Source organism: Pelobates fuscus, chromosome 4 (genome assembly GCF_036172605.1).
Source record: "Pelobates fuscus isolate aPelFus1 chromosome 4, aPelFus1.pri, whole genome shotgun sequence".
NCBI lineage: Eukaryota > Metazoa > Chordata > Amphibia > Anura > Pelobatidae > Pelobates > Pelobates fuscus.
This window is the reverse complement of record NC_086320.1, coordinates 373,461,870-373,487,687: the sequence shown is the minus strand read 5'-3', so window position 1 is coordinate 373,487,687 and position 25,818 is coordinate 373,461,870. Positions and strand designations below refer to the sequence as shown.

At 41.0% G+C, this 25,818-nt stretch overlaps 2 protein-coding genes across 3 annotated transcripts in view; both read right to left on the bottom strand.

Annotated features, from left to right (window-relative positions):
- MINDY4 (MINDY lysine 48 deubiquitinase 4) overlaps nucleotides 1–8,053 on the bottom strand; it is a 109,801-nt gene extending 101,748 nt beyond the window's left edge. The window contains exons 1-3 of the mRNA XM_063452740.1: nucleotides 7,908–8,053; nucleotides 5,538–5,657; nucleotides 4,062–4,303 (exon numbers count right to left, since the gene is read on the bottom strand). Of these exons, the coding sequence (XP_063308810.1) occupies nucleotides 4,062–4,303; nucleotides 5,538–5,657; nucleotides 7,908–7,970 (425 nt within the window). The 5' untranslated portion in view covers nucleotides 7,971–8,053. The remainder of the gene's footprint in view (nucleotides 1–4,061; nucleotides 4,304–5,537; nucleotides 5,658–7,907) is intronic.
- SELENON (selenoprotein N) overlaps nucleotides 1–25,818 on the bottom strand; it is a 322,589-nt gene that overhangs the window by 278,824 nt on the left and 17,947 nt on the right. Inside the window, exon 2 of one of the 2 annotated variants that reach the window (XR_010090789.1) lies at nucleotides 16,801–19,214. Coding sequence is in view for 1 of the 2 variants with exons in the window: in XM_063452741.1 (XP_063308811.1) it covers nucleotides 17,518–19,212 (1,695 nt within the window). In the remaining variant the exon portion in view is untranslated. Of the gene's footprint in view, nucleotides 1–14,381; nucleotides 19,215–25,818 lie in introns of those variants that run through there. The other variant, XM_063452741.1, reaches the window with a different exon arrangement.

Below are 25,818 nucleotides of genomic sequence, written 5' to 3'. Positions count from 1 at the left end.
CAGAACGAAGGCAGACATTATTCTCCTCCAAGAAACACACTTTGACACAAAAAGCCCTTCCCGCTCACCAACAAAAACTACAAACAATGCTATCTAGCAAATTCGCCCCAAGGCAAACAGAACGGGGTAGCAATCCTGATCCACAAAAAATGCCCAATCACAATCTCAAACAGCCTCCCAGACCCCCAAGGGAGATACCTGACCGTCACAGGCCACCTTGCCAACCACAAATATGCGATAACCACAGTCTATGCCCCGAACACACCCGACCCAGCTTTTTGGACGGCGCTACGCACACAATTAAAACTGTTCCCCTCCCACCACACTATTCTAGGTGGAGACCTCAATGCAATCCCCTTCCATAGACAGGAAAAATACAAGGAGAGATAAAACTCACGCACCCCCTACTAGGAAAAATGACACACTCCTTATGGAGTTCGTCACCCAAACTGGATTACAAGATATATGGAGGCTCCAACACCACACAACCCCGGATTTTACCTTCTTCTCACACCCACACTCCTCCTACTCCAGAATTGACCTATTCTTAATATCCCCCTCACTGGTGCCCCACACACGATCCACCTCAATTGGCTCAATCACCTGGTCCGACCACGCCGAAATCTCCCTCCACATAGACAAACCTCACACGGCCAAAGCATGGACCTGGAGACTGAACCCCACACTCCTACACAACCCCCAAATCAGACAAACCATTCAACAAGAACTCACGAACTACTTCATGACCAACATTGGATCAGTCCCATCCACGAGCACACTGTGGGCAGCCCACAAGGCCACAATACCAGGAACAATAATCAAAGCAGCCAGCACTCACAGAAAACAAACACTCCACGAACTAGAACAAACATACCCCCTCCCAACGATTACTTGACCAAATTAAATCCCACCAACAAGCAATAAAAACCTACATGTCTAAAGACGCTCATAAGGCCCTACAATGGACCAAACAATTATATTATGAGAAATCCAACAAGTCGGACACCCTTCTGGCACGCAAACTTCGACAAAAATCACTTCACAAACGTATCGACAAAATCGCCTCACCTGGGGGCCGAACCCACAACGACCCTGACCAAATAGCCTCTATATTCGTCGAGTACTTCACTAAACTATACAACCACAGCCCCACCCATACCCTAGCACACCCGACTTTAGGACAAGAAATACATAACTTCCTTTCAAAAATCCCCCTCCCAGCACTCACAAACCAGGAACGGGACTCTCTCGCATCCCCGATCACCGAAAAAGAAATAGCCCTCACGATAAAACACACAAAACCCAACAAAAGCCCAGGTCCCGATGGCTTCACAGGCCTCTACTACAAAACATTCAGCACCATACTGATTCCCCATCTGACCACTCTCTGCAATTCAATAATGGAAGGCGAACAGGTACCGCCGGAAATGCTCAAAGCCAACATCTGCCTAATCCCTAAACCACACAAAACACACCTAGACCCTGGTCACTATCGCCCAATATCCCTCCTCAACACGGATATTAAAAACCTCACAAAAACACTGGCCAACAGGATTCAACGACTCCTCCCAAAACTCATACACCCAGACCAGGTAGGACACCCCCACACGTATTATGGAGCTATCTACTAAAAAGCTGACAGACCAAAATTGGTCTTTAAGACAAACTAATACTAAGTAAATAAATAAAGGAGGTTAGATACTCCCCCCCCTCCTGCACCCTCTCGCTGTGCCGCAAGTAGAGGCATGTGTACTAAACAGTGAGCAGCCAGTAGCTGTTGTAAAAAAAGACACACACACCCAAATAAAATAAAGGGGGACCTGGTATAGGCCCCCCATGCACCCTTGGTGGGGCACCCATTAAAATAATTAAGGAACAGTGTCCCAAGCCAGCCCCCGCATATGCCCCACCAGTGAGTGCTAATATACTAAACTGGGGATCTATTGTTCCCCCTCAGCCCCTACCCATTGCCAGCGGATGGGGGCCTTAAGTAATAATAAGGGGAGGTTGGGGGGGGGGGACAATAGATTCCCCCCATGTATTACTTAGGGCCCCACCTGCCAGCAATGGGTGGGACACAAGGTCCTCTGTTTAGTTTAATGCCAAAGTATACAACTGGGCATGCGTGCAAATTTCAGAGCGTAAGCTATTGTGGGTAGATGAAGGCCTTGCGATACACGTTATCCAGTGAATACTAAGATGGCGGTGGCTAGGACATAGATCCCGACAAGAAAAAAAAATAGGTAAAAAAAAGGTGAAATGGGGGACCTAGAGGCATTCTGGGGTGACTAAGGGGACAATAAAATTGAGAGGAGTCAGGTAGGGGTGTTAAAAACAAACAGTTGGGCGGGGCCGGGCGGCCATGCCAGCAGGCTGCAAGTTACGATGGCTCCAGGGGAACTCGACTAAAAATGGGTAAAAACCCACCACATCCTGCTTGGAACCCCCTGGAGGGGCAAGCTAGCTGGCCCTGGAGTGTCCTGGTGCAGCTGGAGCACCTGAAATCGGGTGGACCAGGTCCTGGTGAGATGCTCCAGGGCTGGAAAAACTGAGGCCTAACCGGGAGGGGAGTGGGGCGTACGGCCGCTGCCTCACTTCACGCACCGGCAACTACTAAGAATCAGGGGCTCCCGGCCCCGTTTACCCCCCCCTCTGGGCCGGCGGAGGTTATCCCGGCCCCCACCGGGCAGGCAACATCTTAGCAGCCCCTCTGAGAGACTCACCGTCGTCAGCTACTATGCGGCCTACACAAAATGGCCGCTGCACCCAACCTATAGCTCGCTGGAGAAGGCGCGCTGAGAGAGAGATCCCACAACACACGGCAGGAGCTACGACCACCCATGGCTTATTGCTGCAACCACGTCGGGACAACGGGGACCCGCGGTCCTGCTGACTACCCACACAGCAAGCAGACCTACTAGGCGGCAGTGGACCCAGCGCCTACCTTACATGGGCACGCCTCACAAGAGCTCCATATATCCAAAACCGCAGACCGACATTGGAGCATCATGCCAGCACTCACCTACCGGCTCGGTTACAGGGACACTTTGACCTGCAGTGGGTCCCAGGGTCGCAACGGACTCAGTGGAGCCCTAAGAGAACTATCCTTTTGCCAAGTATTGAATGCTGACCGACACCATGCTTGATCACAACTGGTATCCCAACTGGCTGCCTTAACAACTGAAGCTCTGGCGGTGGCTACCACCACACGGACATGTCAGCTCCTAATACCACAACTGAGGTGGCAGCACACGAGGATCTTAACAGCATGATTGGAGCGGACGATAACCTAGCTTGCCACAACCTGCCTGGTGGCACAATCTTTACTCACTTGAGTACTCATCTTCACATAAGTTGTTGTTTTCTATAAGCATCTGTTTAGCCATTTGTACTATGTTCACCCGCCTAATTCTCCTCTTAGTGTAACGTTTTGCAATGAAAGGGGACAGCACACGAATCTAGCAATTGGCTTAGACGCGATTGGCAGTGTAATCACTGGTTGCTTATAAGCGAAAGCACATTTGGCATTGTAATACTTTAAATACTTGATTCAGTTACGCTTGTTAATTCTGTATGTACACCTGCATTTGTAATCTTCCCTGACACATCAGACTAAAGCATAGCAAAGCATACATTAACATACAAACTACTTATAAGCGAGGATACGCAATAGAAACGTTCACCTTAAACTACTGTTACCAAGCGGCGATGTAACTTACTATAACTAATGCGAATAACCTACGTGTACCTAGCCTGACTTATTAACATAAAAATGTGTATGTTCCATCTAAATGCTATATAACAGTTGACAAATCTGTATGTTCACTACGTTGGAATATGCTGTTATGGCATTGTTGACAAACGGTTGTTATTCATGCACAGCAAAAATAAAGAATTTAAAAAAAAAAAAAAACAGTTGCGGCCATGACAGTGCCACTTTAACAAGCATGGATGGATGAAAGAGTTGTGACTGAGATATTGTAGACAGAATCCTATTGAAGGAGCTATCACATCAGCTCAAGCCATGTAGACTCTAGGTGCAAATAACCAATAAAAACTACCTGTAGATCTCAGTTTTACTGGTGTCAGAAACTGCCGTGCTGCTGCCGTTTTCATCATCTGAAATATCACATATGTTTAGCTGGGAGCTCTCTGACTCTCGCGGCTGACGTCCCTTGATAAACATTTTAGCAATGTCTGGATTTTGGTATACAGTGTGTCCTGCTGGTTGTCCTTTTCCAAACTGTTCCAGAAAATAGCTTGTTATAATCTCCAGCAATGTTTTAAAAGGTTTTCCTTTCAACTGTAAAAAAAAAGCAGAAATAAAATAATAATGATAAAATGTATTTCTCTAACAATTAAACCTTTAAATTCTGTTTAAAGACACTATTGTCGAAATTCAAGCTCTTGCTACCTTTTTTTTTTTTTCTCAACATCACACTTTGCATGAATGAATATGGTCTGATAAAACTGTAGCATTGTGTGCAGGCAATTCCTAGAAGCATCCAAATGTCTCCAATGATTAAAGGCATAATCCAAGAGATATGCGACTCCTTTTTCAACCCATTACACAGATAACGCATTACAAATATATGGATAAAACGCAAATAAAAACATATACTTACCTTTCAGAGAGGTATAGAGGGTAGGTAGAGACTTCTAGGCTGTACATAAAAGTGTGATTTGAACGTGAAAATGAGAAAAGAAAAAGTCTGCCTTTGACATCAGCCACTGAAGTATCAGGCACGTAGCTACGTGCCACGTTATAATCAACTGTGTGCAAGGACACTATGACAGGGGACTGCGTTGCACCGTTGCATTGCAATAAACATTATTTCCCCTTAGAACGTGCTTTACAAACTGGATTTTTCTTCCACACAAGTCAGCTTCAGGTAGCAATACACACTTTATCTATACATTATGCTATTAGATTTCCCAGCAGTGGTACAGGTTAAATATACGCCATACCTTCCAACATGTTATATGGACAAAGAAGGACACTTTGATTTGAGTGAGGGTGGTTGGAGGTGCAGCCGAGGTCTGGGGCTTTTCAAGGACATTTCAGATGACTTCATGGCCTACTGATCTCCATTCAAACTTTAAAAAGTTTGATTAGAATTGTATTTTATCTACACGGCCTAATTTCTAAACACAATCATAGGATCTGGAGTAGAGGTATCTTTCCATTTGTATACTAACACTAAACCTACCAAGCTTGAGTAATTTTGCAGAAGAAAGAGCAAAAATATGGACTTGTGAGAGTGGACACATTGTCAAACCAACTATGTCTGAAAGCAAGTTGCACCCTAAAAATGGGTTTCGTTCTTACAGTGGAAATCCACATACACCCGCTTTAATTTCAGGCTCTAAAACAAGATGTGGGGGAGTCCAAAGGGAGAGGGAGTAAACGCTTAAAATATTTTCCTGTCTCACAACAATTCTGTCTAAAAGAAGACAGAAAGGAACACTCCAGATTCCCGAAAACATATTTTGCGTGGATTTTTAAAATGTTCACAATTATTTTATATTAGGCTTACCTTGTTTTCTCTGTACAGAGTATCCAAATGTAAAGCATGACGCAGCTCATTTCGATTAGAGATACTCTGGGTGGTACGGGGTAGCTCCTCTTCCAAAACAGCAAAAGACCTTTTTAATCTCTGTGTAAGGTGAAAAAGTCAAACTATATTACCGTGCATTCATCTTTAGTCTGATTTTTATTTAAAACCAGCCCCCCTCCTTCCCCAGCCATAGGGTAGATGATCATAACTGAATAATGTTTTTTAATATTCTGTTCAAGATGGGTTAACTCATTTAAAAAAAAAAAAAAAATACTTACATGGTTATTTACTAACGTGAGAATTCAAATTTCAAATTGAATTATACATTTTAAGCCAGGGTATCTGAACTTACTTAGAGAATATTTCCACTTTGGCTATTTTCACCAAAAATTAAAAAAATTCACCTTGAATGCTCACTTTTGTGAATGTTGCGGTCACCGGCCCGCCGAGCCTCACGGTCGTGCCCGACCGGCACGACCGCTCCGACTACACAAGCTTACCTGCTCGTCGGCGCCGACCACGTGGTCGCGTCTATGGATAGCCCCCGAGAATTATACTAACGTGTGCGTGACGTCACGACGTCAACGCACACGCACGTTCTGGGGTCAGAGGTCGCCCTCTGACCAATCATAGCTTAGAGAGGGGTATTTAAACCCCTAATTCACCCTAGTACTTTGCCATGTCGTGGTTTCAGTTTCCTGGTTTCCTGAAAGTGCTAGTTTCGTGTTTCTGATTTCCTGGTATCCTGATCCTTGGCGTTTCCCTGGTTATTCTGATCTCTGGTTTCCCTGACTTGGCTTGTCTTATCGGTATTGAGTATTTTCTGGCTTCCTTGACCTCGGCTTTCCCTTTGACCATTCTCTGTCTCTAGCGTATTAGTCCGGCCATTCTAAGGTCCGGTTTACGCTCTGTCCTGTTATTTTTCCTTTTCTGACTTATGTATATGTTTACATAGATTCTGCGTGCTGGACCACATTACTAGTCGTGACAGTGAATAGCCCTGTAGTTAATGCACAATATAAAAAAAGAACTAACCAAGGGAGTCATTTCTTAATATATTTTGTTGGTGGGGGAAATAAGCACGGTGATATATCAAATACCTCAAACTTTAAGGGCCAGCCATTCCAAATGCTAATTTGTCTAGGGTAGAAATCAAAAAGTGTGAAAAATTATTACAGGGGAACTCAAAGTTATGTAGAAAATGTAAGAAAAATTGGAGGGGTTCAGTAATATTTACCGGTAAAGTCAAATATTTTTTTAATTAATCATAAATATATAATATACAATTTATTACTTTCAAATTAAAATTTAGGGCACTAAAAGGCTTTAAACACCATATAGCAGTGATGGCTAAACCGTGAAGCCCAGATATTCCTGAACTGCATATCCCATGATATTAGGTCTAACTTTGTCAAATTTCGGAGATATCAAAGTATGGCAGAAGGGTCGTGCCTGTAATGCAATAAGTGTGCTGGGCTTATACGCAGCCTTTACAGCCATTTAACTGTGCTGTCCATGCACAAAGAGTCAGGAAGGTGCTTGTGCATGGATACAAATGGCCTACAACATCTCATACAGTTGAAAGTGTATATTTGCTCACAATTTTGCTCACGGTTTGCTCACAATTTGCATTTTTGGGGATATTTGCTGGTGTCCTCATAGGCAGAATTCTACAGGACGAAACACAAGATGGTTCCACAGGGATTCTAATTCTTTTTTTTTGTTCTAACATTCTTCCGTGTTACTGGCCGAAACAGGATCCAGCATGGATTTATTGAGATTAATTTGCTGGAATATTATTTGCGTTTTTTTTTTTTGCTTTTCCTCTTTTCCTTATTTCAAGAAATAGATTTTCTGGTAAATTTCTTGTGTAACGGGTTAAAGGTTCCGTTGTGTGATTTAAAACGGGGGGCGGCTAATTACCCCTAGGAAACTAAATGCTTGCAATCAGGGTTTGCTTTTTTAAACATGGCGGCAGAGGAAACTGCGCAGAAAGTGACCTTACAGCGATTCCATGAGTAATAGATATACAAATAATGTAAATAATTGGCATTACTGCCCCTTTAACCATGTAAGTGATACAGACATATCTGACATTTAAAAGTATAATTGCATTATGGTCCCTGTATCACTTAATTTCACATACAAAAATACACAATTATTGTCTAATTCTATTTTCTGACAATTAAGCCATCCTGGGTAAAACTGAAACAAAGAGACCAACACACAAAGGAAAGATACATGGGAACATGGGGCAGAGTGCAAAGCTCATTGCCCTGTGTTGCCCCAAGAGCTTACAATCTAGAAGCACGTGACCCTGACAGATAATGGAGTGAGGGCAGCGCCTACCTTCCCATTGAGGAACTCCCTCACCAGGGATGCAGACACCGCTTCCACCAGGCTGTCCACCATGCTGCTGCTGCCTCTCCCAGCTCATACTGCCCGCAGCCCCCTGAGCGGTCACAGCCAGGCCCCGAGCCCTGTTTAGGCCTTGTTGCTAGGGGAGCACAGCGCCATAGCAACAAGGCTGGCCAGGTAGCGACATTGGAGGCGCTGGGTTTTCCTCAAAACTACATTTCCCGTGGTGCTCGCGCGGCCACCCACTGGGTCTTCTCAAGGCGCCGCCCTCGGCTGAGCATCACGGGAAATGTAGTTTAGCAACAACTGCATTCCCTTTTAGGTGCCTGTATTGGATATTACAGTTCAAGGATGACTGTTTTATCCTTTGTTTGTTTTTGCTTTTCAGATTTCTTGCACCATATTTATTTATTTACTGTACTGCTATCTAACAAATGCAAGAAATTATAGCTCATCATTTTTTAATACTAAGTTTTTATTTCCACATTAAATCTGTTATTATTTATACTTACCTATGGATGGCCTGTTTTTTTTACATATTCACACGGATATAGAATATGGTAGATGTTTGTGTGAATATTATCTTTGCTGTAATCATATAAAATAAAATTTCCCGCTGTTAGTAAGATAGTATCAAACAATGCTGGCAAATCAGCTCTCAATGTTATTAGATAGGAGGTCATTTTCAACAAACATCAATTCTGAATTTAACAACAGCGCAAGTGCTATACCTTTATACCTTCTGAATTATAGCCAGTTAAAATCCAAAGGGCAAAATAAAGACAACATTTTGCCAACATTTAAAGAAAAGTTCTAGGGACAGTGTGTGTCAAGTACGCACCCAGATTTACACAGATACACACTGACATGCACAGATACACACAATGACAGACACTCACACAGATACACACTGACACACACAATGACATACACACACACAGAGATGTGCATAGTAACACAACAACATACACAATTACACACACACACACCCCGACAGATACTCAGTATCAGTAACATACTGACACACACACAGATACACACACACACACAAAAGTAATGAAAACACATTGACTACACTGGCACACAATTTTTATAATAATATTTTCATTTATAATTTATTTGTTTAAGAACACTCTCTTGATAGCTGAAGTGCTTTACGGTTAACAGGGTTTACCCTCTGTCTTAATTTATTAAAGAGTCAACTTCAAGCAAAATTGTCCCATTTCTAAAGCTCGCAGGTTTCACCCTGACTCGAAGGGTTAGCTATGTCAGGCCAGATATGCTTTGAGTTTAGTTACTCTGGACTTAAATTAGAAATTTACTTCATCTTGTCAGTGTGTAAGCAATCTTGAATAAACCCGGGTGCAAGGAATTTATTTTCTTTGCCCCTAACCTTTCGCAAGAGTAGCCAAAAGGTAGATCACCATCTGTTGAACAACCCCCAAAATGCTGTGCCAACTTGGGATCTACCATCTGCCCATTTTTACAGGGCAGAATTTGTGATCAGTGTCTGTGTGTGAATGTAAGATTATTGTGAGAGATAGAGAGTGTGTGTGTGTGTATTGGTGGCATTTAAATTGAGTGTTGTATTTGCCCATTTCAATGGTGCATGTATTCACATAGACGCATGCCCTGCCACACACACATACTGACACACACACATATACTCAGGGTACATACACACGCAGATAGAAATGCATACCAACACACATGCTGTAATGTTCCTTCAAGGGAAGATTTCAAAGCAGTTGTTTTGCAACATTCGAATGTGGCAAACCGAAAACCAAATTGCAACATTTAGCCTAAAAGAGTCAAATTGTAACTGATGCAAAGTAAGAAAATGTTTCCAAATTAGCGATTTTTGCCTAACTTTTGCCATTTAGTTTTCATTTCACTGGAATTTGCACCCCTGCAATGGTATGCTATATTAATACATGCACTCACACCTTTTGCCACAAACATAAAACATCCTGCATTGACATGACACATACTTTAGGCACATACATTCACTTACATAATGTTGACACATGCTCACATGCATTCACACCAAATATTCGCACTAATGTAAACTTGCATTCACACTATACAGTATATACAGTTACATAAACAAATATTTGCTTAAATAGCCTGCAAAAGCCCTATACTGTATAGCGTGTATTGAGTCCCCCGTCTCCTTTCTCCCAGTACTCGGCTCTCACACATTGCTGAAGCCATAACACTACCTCCCCACTAACACACACATCACAGGATCCAATATGTGCTCTTAGCCAGTTTCTAAGACAATCTGCAGAGATGTTGGGTGACTAGGCAGATTTAGAGAGAATCTTATTTTGATAAACTGGGCACTGTGGAGAATTGGCAAAGAAATTACAAATTGTTGGCGTGATATAGCTGAGCTGGGGAATTTTTCTGCTGGAATATTGCAGATTAAAAGTTATCAATTCCTTTTTTACTTTCTTTTTATTCCTAGTGAGAAAACTACAGAGTAAAATGGTGAATAGACAGATTACAATTTTCCCAAAATCTACAGCCTGCTCCGCTTGGAAGGATGAAAAGCTGAGTTGAATCAAATCGGTGACTTTCAGCTGGAACGTGGTCTACTAAGAAGAGAAGGATTAAGAACCAATAGAGCCCTAGGCGGGTAGTTTGTGCTCCCCTCCCCTTTTTTTGTCACATACGGATGGTTAATAGAGCCAATCAAATTCATGGTTCTAAGCCTAGAAGATTGCCTAGCATCGGCCTTATAGTTAATGCTGCTCTGCTACTGCGATACCTCGTTAGCTAATCACAAGACAGAAAACAATTAGAATGGAAAAAAAATATCATTGTATAAATCTTATATGTCACACTTTTTGTTCATATTAGTAAAATAGTATAAACCTTAAGAACCACTGCGTGGATAATGTTTAGTAGGTCTTATGCCACCTCCTGATTTAGATTTTTACTTAAGTAACAGGACACTCCATTGCTTAAATACTAAAGAAAAGACAAACACTATTTAGTAGAAATACCCCAAATTAAAACAAGTATGCATTTAATTCTCCATATTTTCATTGGAGTTATATCAAAAAAGGTTTGTAAAAGGTGCAGATCTCGTCTGCCGCCTTTACAAGCTCTCCTCTTCTAACTCCTGTAGCAGACTTCATTCCCTTGTGTTCAGTTGTCCTTACCCCTTTGTTCGTCTCCCGAATGGATGGTGTGTGGTCCCCCTTTTATACCTCCCTGAACACCGACCTCCCCTGGCTGTTAACCACAAATTAAATAATTAACTCGAGTGCTTTCCCTGGTGGCCGCCATTCGTATAACCGAATGCACTTGGTCCAGTGCCATCTTGTCATCCGTACACAGCGGTACATGGTCGAACTCCTGAAACTATTTTCGGCCATGCAGTCTCGCGAACCCGGGCAAATATGGTACCGCTGCCCATTCAACTTCCCATCCAACTAGATGAATGACTTTCGGGAGATAAGAACTACCGACTGAGGGGAGCATTCGCTCCCTAGAAACCAGAGGGAGAATACGTCGGTATTCGTACAGAAATACCCTAAAGGAGACCAGCCGTTGTCCTCAATTCCCCGGAAATGTTTTGGGCCATCATCTCATGGCTGGCTGGTCAGAACTTTACCCGAATGGCGATTCTGTTCTACGAAACTGATCTGAGCGCTATTTGGATATGTTGTGTGTTCAGATCTAAACTATTCAGGGGTTTATAAAACTTGGGGTTCCTGTAAATTATGATTATGTTTTAGGGGTGTTTTTGTATGTTTTTCTGTATTTTACTGTAATAGAGATGATGGAGTTACTCAGTTTTGACTCAATTATCTCTCAGACAATGGGACGCGTGGGAGGGGCTTGTGTATATTTGTATGGAGACCCCATCCTGGGGGTCTGTGCATAAAAGACTGTGTTTGAGCAAAATAAATCAGTTGTACTCCAATAACTGTGTGCCATCCAGTTACTGGGGGGAATAGAGCTATTCACATTTCAGCACCTTGTTCCAGAGTTCCTGTCTTCAAGGATCTAACATAAGAAAAATCCCTGTCAGGACTAGCGCTCCGCTACAACGGCGCCCAGACTTTCTGTTGCTGTCCAATCACATACTTCCCAATGCAGCTCAATGAGAAGTCTTTGCAAGGCAGGTTCTCTGGGCAATTGCTGCCTCTTGAGTTTAGCTCCACTGAACTATACAACCAGGAGTAACAGTGCCTCTAGTGTTTGGAGTGCTTCTTTAATGAAGATCTGTTCAATCTCCATTGATTATCTACGTAGATTAAGCACTGGCCTACAGGTTCTTGGTGATCCTCTGTCTATTATCAAGATGTTTATATAAAAAAAAAAAATACACACACAAACTTTTTTTTTTTTTTTTTTAAACAGACCAGTGAGGAATTAGTTTGTTGAATAAATTGTTGCTCAGAGACAGGCCTCCCAAAAATAAAATCATGTAAAGGTACACATTTTACATTTATTCAAACATCACTTACCAGTATCTTGCAGGCTGGTAAAGTTTCAGAGATTATTATCCCTTGTCCGTTGTCATTTTCTTCTCTTGACCCAATAAAACTGCTTAAATAATAATAACCAGTTGTTTGCGCATGCAAGTTGGATTTCTGCATACTTGGAGATTTTTGCAGTCTCTGGTGTGTGTGCGCATCAAGTGGGGCTTCTCGAGTGCAATCCCTCACTACAATTTTATGGACATAATTAAAGGGCAACTCTAACCACCATGGTGGTTGGAGTCTGTAGGATTCTGTTCCAAGCTTTCTAATGTCAATTCTGTGAAAAATTAAATTAGTCAGCAGACCCCCTCCTCTGTCCACCCATCCCTCTCTCCCTCCCTTACTTGGCTTGGGCCATGCATGCACTCTGAGCCAGTAGAATGGTCCAATCAAATGGTCCATAAGCAGGCTGCATTGACCTCAGACAGAGGCATGGAAACCAGCATGAGGAGCATCATCCTGCGCTCTATTCAGGTAAGTTTATTCTTTATTTCGAAGATTATCAGGGGGAGATCTAGTTAGTAATGCCCAGTAAGGCATTGAAAACAATAACAAATGTATACAAAGTGTTAGAACAAGTAAGGATTGATACTGGAGGGTAGGGGGAGGTAAATTAATTTCGAATTTTTCTCATATTTGTCTTAACAAAACACGCTAAAACAGATATAGCTTAAACAGTTTGACCGAGATTTAGACATATTGCCCTTCAACGGGGATGTCGGTCAAAAAGGTTGCGGTTTGACCAGATTTTATTTTTAGTTCTATTGAAGTCTTGAGATTCTCCAAAAACAGGATCCAAAAATAGAGAAAAAAGGACAAATTGAGACGACAGCAGCAATCACAGACATTAATGGCTTTTATTATTAACAGTAAATCAGTACAATTCTCGAGAACTCTGAAATGTTAAGAATGATGAAATCCCGAGAACATCAGAACTACAAAAAGACAAAGATTATAAATTCTACTCAAGAAAAGAGAGAGAGGAAAAAAAAAAAACAACAACATTACTTATCCACGGGAAGATGGAGTTAATCTTTAAATCCTGACTTGTGACTGTTAAAAACGAACATTCAAGTTTAACGCGTTACCAAAGGTAATTTTGCGAATAAACCGTCATAAAAACAGTTAATTCAGGAAATGGTAACCAACTCCTTCCACCCGCTACAGTAGATAAGACAAGTGATATAATAAATGTATAAAAATGTTTTTCTTACATTACAAAAAATAAACGATCGTACAGTTTGATAATTTGGCACACACATCAAAACAGGACAATATACTGAGTGATATACAACTCTCATTAAGTAAAACTAATGTGCCAATCTGTAGGCAATAGAATGATCACCTATAGTCCACATTGAGAAGGACTTTAAACATAGGACAAGCACATGTATGGTTAGGCTGATGTATGTGTATAATAGGAGATTTGCTGGGCTTGGGCGGATATCTAATTACCGGGGCAGCTCATTTAGCACCACTAGGGCCTTACCCACTTAAGGCTCACCTCTGCAATAAAATTACATGAACCCAATTTCAGTGGTTGTCCCTCCTTTGCCATCCAACCAAATCCTGGATCATCATAGCTATAACCACCATCAGATGAGAATGGCAAGCTCTTGCAAGAAGATTTGCAAAGTTCCCAGGTACCTGCTTATTGTAAAGTAATGAAATAACAGAGAGTTAAAAGGTAGAAAGTATTGATGCCAAAGCTGGGCAAAGCACAACCTTATAACGGACGGTGAACTACAACACCAGTAATATTCCGCCAAGCTTAGCGTAAATATATTTTGTATTATTGTACCCCACAATATTTATCCAAAGCTCAAATCTAAGCACATTAATGAATCACAAAATGATGAGTTGTATATAGAGTGTACGATCCCTTTAACCCCTTAAGGACACATGACATGTCTGACACGTCATGATTCCCTTTTATTCCAGAAGTTTGGTCCTTAAGGGGTTAATAACACACTAATATTCTATTACCATATGCATAGTATACAAAAGTAGTTAAACATAAGACACCTGTAGCCAAGAGCATGATTTACATGAAACCGAGTCAACCACTAGCATTGTTCACATGAGGTAGAAAAGACAAGAACAGAGCTGTATGCATAGTAATATATTATATGGGGACATTTCCACTGGTTACATTTTATGTTGACGGATTACACAAATGTAAAAAACACTAGTGCGTACAATCACAAGCAATGTGGGAGAATCTCCCAGCACATCACAATCACTACTGAACATTCTGTTACTATACGGTTACTATACCTTCAAACCTAAAGCTCCAAAGATCAATAGATTCATTTTATTTTTGGTGCATTTAAATACAATTCATTTTAACTAAGACTATACCTTTGATTATATTAAACTGCCAACATTCAGTAATTTCTAACTGGCCATGAAAATATTGATCAAAGTGGCCCTTTTTTTTTTTTTTTTTAACCCTTCTAGGATTAATTTGGGACGGTCTATTAATACGACCCAACTTTTAAAAGAACCAACAAAGTGTGTGGGCTTGGTTGAAGTGATTTCCATGTGCATATTGCAGTCACTGGGTTTGAGTGTAGTAGGGCAATACCAAGCACAGTGTTGATTTGACAGCACACCTTGGACGACTGTAGGAATTCTAAAATAAAATTGATTTTCATTTACAGAAAACGTTACACGAGGACATTCTGTATAAAGAGCAATTGTGTGCAAAGTTCTAAAAATGGAGCAGTCTCGATGGAAACCAGTGGAACATTTCTATGGAGTTTTGCACTTTTATAAATGTTCCCATATTTGGTGTCTATAACAAACCTCACTACAATGTCAATATGGTTATCTCATGTATTTCCCTGGCCCACCCTTGCCTCTCTAAATATTGTCAAATCTTACTTTTGTTCAAGTCTTCAGCTGCTGGCTCTGCCCCTGATCTGCCTGCTTGGCTGACATCATAAGAAGTGATTCTCTCAGCCAATCACAATGTTTTTCCATAGGATTGGCTGAGACTGTCAATGAGGCAGATCAGGGGCAGAGCCAGCACAAGCCAATCAAAACCCTGGCCAATCAAGATCTCCTTCTAGAGAATCAATGCATCTGTATGAGGAAAGTTCAGTGTCTGCATACAGAGGATGGAGACACTGAATGTCAGTCACACTGTGCAGCACTGCCCCCGGAAGCACCTATAGCATCCATCTGAGGAGTGACCAGTGGAGGTATAACTAGGCTGTAATGTAAACACTGCATTTTCTCTGAAAAGACAGTATTTACTGCAAAAAAGACTGAAGGGAATGATTATACTCACCAGAACAAATTCAATAAACTGTAGTTGTTCTGGTGACTATAGTGTCCCTTTAATGTTCAAAAATGCATGTACTGAGATATCTACTACATTCACAAATGGAAATGTGAATTGGAGTAAACAAATTAAGATAAACGTTGCACAAAATATGGGAGACCTTGGTATGTGTCAAACCATTGTTAAATTATTTATCTCTTAAAAAAGGATGGCACAATAACCACAACTGTGGGCCATAGTGTTTATATTATTCCTTTAAAGTGTAAAGGATTAAAAATGTGTAGTTATTTAAGAGACTGATGTCGACATGGATGTGTCACGTTAAGGTATCCTAGAAATGAGCTAATTGAAAGATAAAAAGATAATAAGCTTCCACGTTCAGCATCTAATATTGCATTGACTGTACGACTAATACTCTAAAGGCAGATTGTGGAACAATACTTGAAGTATAATGAAGTACAATTAAAAAATAAAGTAAACAAACAAACAAGAGATTTATTTTTATTTCCTAAATAACTGTCAAGAGAACTCCGGTCTAACCTGTTAAAAGTTAATTTGAGATTAGCCCATCAAGAAGAGCAGCTCATCCAGAAAATAGTTAAGAAATCTCTACCTTTTATAAAGAATACAAAAATATATATATAAGAGAATTTTGCTTGCATATAAAAACGTGTGTGCGCTGACCTAACAGATGTAGATTAAATACTGAATATTCTACAAACACACTAGGGAAAAGTAAACAGTATATGCAGCAGGCTAAGTTTGCCATTAATCACGGTGTCTCATAAACAGAGAGAACACAGATTTCTGCAAGAGTAATAGAAGAATAGAAGTAATAGACGTGATGTTATTTGACTAAAATACTTTTAATATAATGTGTGAATAAGGAAAGACAGCGAGACAGACAGAGAGACAGAGTGTGTGTGTGTGTATTTAATATACCTCTATCTGTAACACAAATATATTGAATAAACAAAGCGTTTTCCCCCATAAAAACATTGGTGTGTTTCATTTGTCTACATGTGTAGGAGTGGTTGATTCCACAGGTGCAAACTTTAGCAGCGTCTTTAACTTTGTTATATATAGATCCCTAAACTGAAAGCATAATTTATGTTTATAGTGTTATGAAGATCAAACCAAAAAGCTAGCATTGACCTCTCAAAATGTACACTGCAGATCATCAAAAAGACCAATGATGGTTGAGGTTTTATCCCACTGAATCAAAACTGGAGTGTTTCAATAGTATGGGCCAGTCATTGTCCTCATTTGGCTTGAATAATTCAGGGCTATTCACTCAAGTGAGAATTCAAGATGAATTCAAAGATTTGAATTTCAAATTTAATGTGAAAATAAAACTGAATTGAAAAAATTCTCATCTTTGGTTTCAGTTCAGCTACTCTGGCCTCAGCTTAGCTGCACTTTATTGAATAACCCTGTTTTCTCAAAGGCTTCTGGTTTGTTTTTAAAGTTCCAAAATTGGGACTCAACACCAGTAGTGAATATTTCATGACCTGTCAATATGAGCACAGGCAATACAGGATCTTATTCTAACAATTACACCTGTGCTCATGCCAGAATAGCCGGTCAACCATCACTATTTAACTTGTTTTGGGAATGTTGACGAAGCGATTTTTTCCTTAGATAGGTGTCATACCTTCAAGACTATTCTGCATGAGAGTGTGACACGTGGTACATGGACATCATATGGTTTTTAAGGTTTAGTCTTCACTATATGCACAAAGGACAATTACGTTTTAACTAACGTAGAAAATTAGTGGTTACTAGTTAAAAATTGAAAACAAAAACAAACAAACTAGACTTCCAAAACAGTTTTTGCTTTTTCTATCCCTTCTTTGAGAAATTTAACATAGGTTGAAGTGGATAAATCCTCCAAACCATTAGAAAAACTAAACATGCTACTTTCTATTTCTTCAGGCCTCAGGGATGTGATGTCCAGGAAATGATTGGCGTTAATATGATGGATGACTGTTCCGTTAGGAAGACAGATCATCATCTCTACGGGAAAGTTATACTTCTCCAAGTGAAGAGAAGCAAATGTTGCATATAAACCATTGTCTTTGTTGTCTTGAAGCTCCTCCAACTCTTTTACCAGTGACCAACTGCTTATAAAGCTCTCGTTGAGCAAGGCAAGAACGGGCAAACTCTCCAAGACGGTCTCTCGGAGAGTTCGCCCCGAACCTCAGCAGGACTGATCGTCCAAAGCACCCCATAGTAAAATAGAGTGCACAAGTTTTTTCTCTGCTGATGCTCTATCAAAAGCTTCTGTAAAAGGGTGGTATGACACCTTTTTAAATGGATACATGCTTACTTCTAGTTTTTTGGCAGCCTCTTGCCAGTTTATTTCAGACTGCCAGATTATATCTTCAAAAACAAACTCTATTGGTTCTCCTTCGGAATTCCTGCTATCGATAACTTCTCCATTTTCATCAAATATCACAGATGGGATTGAAGGACTCATAGATTCCAGCTCCATCAAAGGCAGATACCCAATGTCTACTTCCATGTTACTACTCTCACTGGCTCCATACAACCATTCCATGTCAACATTTAAACTCCGGTTATTAGGAACAAACATCTTGAAATATCTCACGTGAGAAGCATCATTTGAGATTATAATATTACCAGTAAACTGAGCTGGAGAGAACCAGAAAGGGAAATTTGGTGGTTCGTTGAGTTGAAATTCTGCATGTATCCGGAAAACAATGTCATAGTAGAACTCACTGATTGCTCGAATGCATGCCACTGAACCTTGTGGAGCAAATCTGGTTTTTAAAAATGGACGTGGATGAAACATGGAAAGAAGTTTATGTATAATAATTTCTTTTCCTTCAGGAGCTGGGGGATACACTCTATTATTAGGGAGGTAACCTGTAAAGATGTTTAACCCACTTGGGATGATCCACCAAGGATTTCCCAAATCAAATTTATTTTTTGGTGGAAGGAAGGCTTTGAAGTGCCTGGCAAATAACACATTGCTGGGTAATGCTGCAGTGGTCCAATTTCTTAATCCCGACAGAGCACTGTGTGTGATTCCTAAGAATCCATCTTTACTCTTTGTCATAGTTTCCATAAGTAGAGGTTGGAAATGAGCAGTCACTGTCAAGGTCTCTCCATTTGGATCCAGAATCTCTTCTTCCTCGTAGTCGGATGTAGGAGAAACTCCAGTTAGTTTTTCAGCTATTGGCTTAAACTCTTCCGGGCTGATGACCATGTCTTTATCAGTGTCCAATGAAGAGAAAAGAAAGAGACCCTCATTGCCAAGAGACCTCAGAGCTGCCTCCTGCCGTTTCACCACCTCGTTGTCACGGTAAACCTTGGCTACTAACAGAATAACAACTAAAAATAGCACAAGTCCAGCCATTTTTAAGCACTTATACCAAAATAGAGACGTATTTTCTTTCTTGTTTTTCTTCTCACCCATGGTTTCTTTAGATGAAGCATTGTTCTCTTCTGTGACTTTTTTCCTTTTTCGGAGATCAGTCTGCATATCTAAGGAAGGACAGAAAAAAAAAGTTTTAATAAAAGTAATAATGGAAAGATACAAAAGTAAAGTCACCAGTTTGATTTTAAGACTGAATGTCACACTTGTCCCACCAATGTTTAAATCATAATCTCACACTCAGAAATGAATTCACACATACGAATATCAAAGTTCTCATCATCCACTTCAGCTCTGTGGAGTTAAAATAGCTTTTGACATATAGAAGTCTCACAATGTCTCCAAACACTTTAGGATGTTTTATAGCCGAAGGGCCTTTTCTTCTGCACTTTAAAACTAGTAAGAAAAGATTGGAAAGGAGGGGACTACAACAAAAAGATAGGAATGAAATGAAATGTATTTCAAATTTTATTACTCTTGTCCCATATGGTTTAAATGAAGACTTTGAACTCTGTCAATTTTTTTAGTTATGTATTCTTAAATAAAATAAAAATTTAAAAAACGCATGTATTTCTCTTCACTACATTTGTTTATACATTACAGTTGGAACAATGCTTTTATTCATGCTATTATGTAATATTTTAAACACTTATGAAACCTTTTAATACAACAATATATCCCTTCGATTGATATATACTTATACCTCTTTTTCTCTTTAGGCTGTATTTTAACAAATGAATGTACTACCTGTAATGAGGTAATAGCGTTCCTACATACGTGCCAATATCACTTTGTAATAACGCGATGGAATAGATCCCACACATGCCCACTATGATAATGGAACGCACTAACACGTCATGCGTTCCAGTGACGTGTGAGAGGTGCGACCAGGAAGTTCCAGCGGCACGGGGTGGTACGCACGATGCGTTCCAAATACAGAAGACCGGATCCGAGAGAGGGTCACTGGCGGGCATTTTAAAAGACGCTAATGAGCTTGTAGAAACTATACAGACTGAGGAAGCCCTTATCACAGGGCGAAACACGTCTCGGATTATCAGAAGACTTCTAGAGGCATAAGCCACAAACTTTATTATTGGACACTTATAACCAATTTTATAGTATCCTATATTTTACATCTGATATTATTTTACAAGAAATAAAGGACCCTTTTTCTTTGGAGGGGAGCCTCTCCATCATTTGCTGTTTTTACCAACTACAGAAGGACGAGGACATCCTGATAAGAGTCCCACTGCGCTTCTCATGTGAGCCACATGTTTCAATCTGGCTCCATGCTTGTGAGTGTTACTATTGATACTGGCTGTGTATAGGATTTGTACAGATTACATAGCACTATTTTTGTATTTCTTGTTTCTCTACAGAGCTATGTTGCGAACGCTCCACCTACTGTATGCATAATTTATGATTTTATTGGAGTGGTGTTTGGGGATTATATTAGAGCATTCATTATCACATACCAATAACTGTGCACATTATCTATTTCGGCATTTAGAGTTGAAAATCGATTTAAAGGACAACAATCACTATTTTTGCATAGTACAAAATAATTTAATTGGCACTAACTTTTGTGTAGATGTGGAGAACAGTCCCGAAAAACCCTTTAGTTAAGAACATATTAAAAGATTCCTTATATAAACATCTGTCTCCTCCAAAGTAGCAGAATAATGTAAGAAGCTGCACATGTAGGTCACCAAATGACAAGCAGGGAAACCCTTTATAAAAAGGAAATTCTGTACCCTGTGCAGGACACATACCTGGGAGTGAAACAAATTGAAAACAATCTGCTTAGCTAGTAAGATCTATTTCTAAAACATATAATGGTTCGTGTTTGTTATGACTGATTGCCTTCAAGTCATCTCATAAATAAGAGCTGCAATGAATCAACAGGAACAAATTATATCACATACTTCATTTTCAAAATCCCTATTCAGGTTCCAAAAATGTTCCGCAAGGCCTGATTTTCAAGTCGGTAGCTCCCCGGGCGATTCCCAGCAGTAGACACAACCGGATTTAACATTTCCAAGTTATGGAAGAAGAAGTAAATATATTACCCGTTAATTGCTCTGGAGAACTGACTTTGAGGACCTGTGCGTTAAATAAAACACCAATTACAATTCTCCCGCTGAGCCTTGGAATCATTATTGCAACAGTTTTGCCATTTGGACTAGCAATAACACAAAATAATTAATGTAATTTGGAAGCAAGACGAGCACGATGCATTGGATTGGCAGGCACTGACAACCTCTGATACTATAATGAATACGGAGAACAAAACCACACAGATGGCTAACCCTATTAGTAGTTGCAGTCCAATGTATACTAGATGTGCTACATATATTAACTAAAAGGTACAACATTTCAGTCTCTGCTTTATATTATCCAATAGAGCAGGGGTGGGGAACCTTCGGCCCTCCAGATGTTTTGGACTACATCTCCCATAATGCTATTGCAGCCACAATGCTAGCAAAGCATCAAGGGAGATGTAGTCCTCAACATCTGGATGACCGAAGGTTCCCCACCTATGCTATAGAGTAAGCAGTCACCAAGTCAAGCAGACTTATTATAGATTCAATAACTTAGTATAGGCCCCTGCCACTTATTGTCATCTACCTATTGCTCCCGTGTCATTGTGTAATTGTCTCATTTATTGCAAATCTCCACTCCCCATTCATAATATTGTAAAGCGCTGCGGAAATAGTTGGCGCTATATAAATACCAATAATAATAAGGACTGAAGAAGATGAAGAAGCATTGAAGTATTCAGTAAATATAAGATATTGGAGAAGCCCCTACTGGTTCTCCCCTACTGGTCATATGTGATACAGCAAGTAGAAAATAAATTAAGTTAGCTTATTGACTATTGAGAATAAAACTCATGCTGTACACCCCAATAAAATGTGCCGTGCACACCAAAAAGGGGAGATTGGCTCCTTGTGTGACAGGAATTCCCTATTATACGTCCTCACTGATGTCCTCTGTATTGGCCGATAAAGCGTTATTCACTAAACATGAGAACTGAAAATTTCAAGTTAAAGTTGTAGAAATGTAACTACAACTCAACTTTGTTTTTCCTTGCAGCTTGGCACAAAATTCAATTCCCTGGTGATTTCCTATTTTTTAGAATTAATTTGTTTGTCATTAAAAACAGGATACTCCAATATTCTGTCACCACTGTGGCACTGGAGGGAGTACAGCAAGAACGATCTGTGCCATGGAGGTTCAGGTATCATTTAGTAGGAACTTAATGAAAGAATAAACACGGGAACATTCGACTCCATTCATTCTCCTGCCACCCACGACTCCCAATCTCCCACTCTTCTGATGTGACCCTTTCACAGGACCTGCACCAATTCTTCCATTAGGCCTATAATTCCACATCAGAGCAGAAACCCATAGAATTTGAATGATGTGATTAGTTATGTCGCGAACATAAAATTTTCGGTTTGCGAACATCGGCACATGTTCGCGAACGGGCGAACCGGGCGAATCGCCATAGACTTCAATAGGCAGGCGAATTTTAAAACCCACAGGGACTCTTTCTGGCCACAATAGTGATGGGAAAGTTGTTTCAAGGGGACGAACACCTGGACTGTGGCATGCCGGAGGGGGATCCATGGCAAAACTCCCCCTGAGCGGTGGGTGGGGGCCCTAAACAAGAATAAGGGGGGGGGGACCTTATGTCCTCCCCCCTGGCCCCCACACCTGAGCGGTGCGTGGGGGCACTAAATACATACTGGGGGGGGACCTATTGTCCTCCCCCTGGCCCCCACCCCTGAGCGGTGGGTGGGGGCCCTAAACAAGAATAAGGGGGGGCCTAATGTCCTCCCCCTGGCCCCCACCCCTGAGCGGTGAGTGGGGGCCCTAAACAAAAATAAGGGGGGGGGGACCTATTGTCCTCCCCCCTGGCCCCCACCCCTGAGCGGTGGGTGGGGGCCTAAATGAAAATGTAACCCCCCTCCCCCCAGGTGACTAGGGGTCTCCAAACCCCTAGTCACCCCCTCCCCAAAAAAATAAACTCCTACCTACCCCCCTCAACCTAAAAATAATGAGGGGGGACCGTTAACTAAATACCTGTAAAAATAAATAAAAATAAACTTACCATTCGATGTTTTCTTTCTTCTAAAATCTTCTTTTTTCAGCCCCAAAAAAGGCCAAACAAATATCCATAATAACCGATGCAATAAAAAAAAAATCCATCTTCACCCGACGACGGCTCCGCGCAGACCGAGCTCTGCAGGGCGGGGGAAGGCTTATAAAGCCTTGCCCCGCCCTGCAATTAGGCTCAGAGCACTCTGATTGGTGGGTTTAAGCTATCCAATCAGAGTGATCTGACAGGTAAATGAAGTGACTGACAGGTAAGTCTCTCCATTTACCTATCACAGCACTCTGGTTGGTTTGAAATCCACCAATCAGAGTGCTCTGTGTCATTTTACACAGCGTGGGAAAGTTCTTTGGAATTTTCCCATGCTGTGTAATTTAACTCATAACTCTCTGATTGGTGGATTAAGTAACCAATCAGAGAGTTATGAGTCAAATTACACAGTGTGGGAAAATTCCAAAGAACTTTCCCACGCTGTGTAAAATGACACAGAGCACTCTGATTGGTGGATTTCAAACCAACCAGAGTGCTGTGACAGGTAAATGGAGAGACTTACCTGTCAGTCTCTTCATTTACCTGTCAGAGCATTCTGATTGGATGGCTTAAACCCACCAATCAGAGTGCTCTGAGCCTAATTGCAGGGCCTTCCCCCGCCCTGCAGAGCTCAGTCTGCGCGGAGCCCTTGCCGGGTTTAGATGGATTTTTTTTTTGCGCTGGTTTTTTTTTTTTTGCGTCGGTCATTATGGATCTCTATTTGGCCTTTTTTGGGGCTGAAAAAAGAAAACATTGAATGGTAAGTTTATTTTTACAGTAAGTTTATTTAGTTAACAGTTCCCCCCTCATTATTTTTAGGGTGAGGGGGGTAGGTAGGAGTTTATTGTTTGGGGGAGAGGGTGACTAGGGGTTTTTGGACCCCTAGTCACCTGGGGCAGGGAGGTTAAATATGTATTTAGAGCCCCCACCCGCCACTCAGGGTGGGGGCCGTGGGTCAGGACATTAGGTCTCCCCACCCCCCCCAATTTGTATTTAGGGCCCCCACCCACCGCTCAAGGGTGGGGGCCAGAGGGGGTAGGACATTAGGTCCCCCCCCTTATTTTTGTTTAGGGCCCCCACCGCTCAGGGGTGGGGGCCGTTGCGGGGGACAATAGGTCTTCCCCCCTTTTTTTACTTTAGGGCCCCCACCAGCTCAGGGAGGGGGGGGGACCCTTTTTTATTTTTTTGAGTTTTTTTTAACAGTGAGCAGCCACAGGCTGCTCACTGTTTAATAGACATGCCCCTACTCGCGGTATAGCGAGTAGGGGCATAATTTACTAATACTAAGTAATCTTTACTTAGTATTAGTAAATTTGGCTGAAAGACCAATTGAGGTCTTTCAGCCTTTTAGTAGATAGCTCCCTAATACCGTGGGAATTAGGGAGTTATCTACTTATTCATTCCTGTCATTACACTGACTGGCTAAGTAACTTACATTTTATATGAATGTATGTTACTTGATTGTTGTAAGTGTTGCATTATCAGGGAGGATAATGTATAATAAACACAGGTTACTGGCTATGGGGGGGGATAATGTATAATAAACACAGGTTACTGGCTATGGGAGGATAATGTATAATAAACACAGGTTACTGGCTATGGGGGGATAATGTATAATAAACACGAACACACAAAAAAAAAAGAATGCAGCTTCAGAATTAATCTAAATTGTATGCTGTCTAGGAGGTGGGAGGGTCTGGGAGGGTCTGGAAGGGAGTGTCTGCTGCTGATTGGCTGGAATGTGTGTCTGCTGACTGTGAGGTACAGGGTCAAAGTTTACTCAATGATGACGAATAGGGGGCGGACCAAACATCGCATCTGTTCGCCATCCGTGGCGAACGCGAACAAGCTATGTTTGCCAGGAACTATTCGCCAGCGAACCGTTCGGGACTAGATGTGATTACTTTACTCTGAGACATTCTGCAACATTCATTAGGATGATTTAAATTTAAACTTTAAATAAATGCAAAACATGTGCAGAAAATGAATAAGGAAATGATGGCAATATTTTTTTTAAACCAATCAACTGGCCCAGTTTATGCAGAAGTATTATAGCAAAAGAAAGTGCATAGGCATATTAGATAGAAATAGTTTTACCTATAAATAATACAATCTGGCAGCCACTTACTCGCTGGAATTGATTTTCACTAAGTTTGTGCTAAATTGTGAATATGACTGCGGTACCTACAAAACAATCTTTACATTCGGTAAACGAGGCTAAAATGTCAGGAGACATATGTAGATCCTATAGGTAGATCCCCAGATGTTTTAAAACAGCTTCCATGATGCCTTGTCAATCTAAAAGTATTCCAAAGGCATGGAAAGCATCATGAGAGTTGTAGTTCTACAACATCTGGGGATCTACCTTTTGGGGAACCCCTGCTCTATTTAGTAGTTGTTCACATGCTGGTTGGCTTGCCATCATGGGATAGGAAAAAAAAACAAAAATACTGAGAGACATTTTTCTTTTCTTAAAACCAATGTACGACAATAGGTGGCTTCTCAAATTCTTCACCAGCCTAAAGTTGCTGGAATGCTTGGCAATAATCCCAAATCTGGAGGGA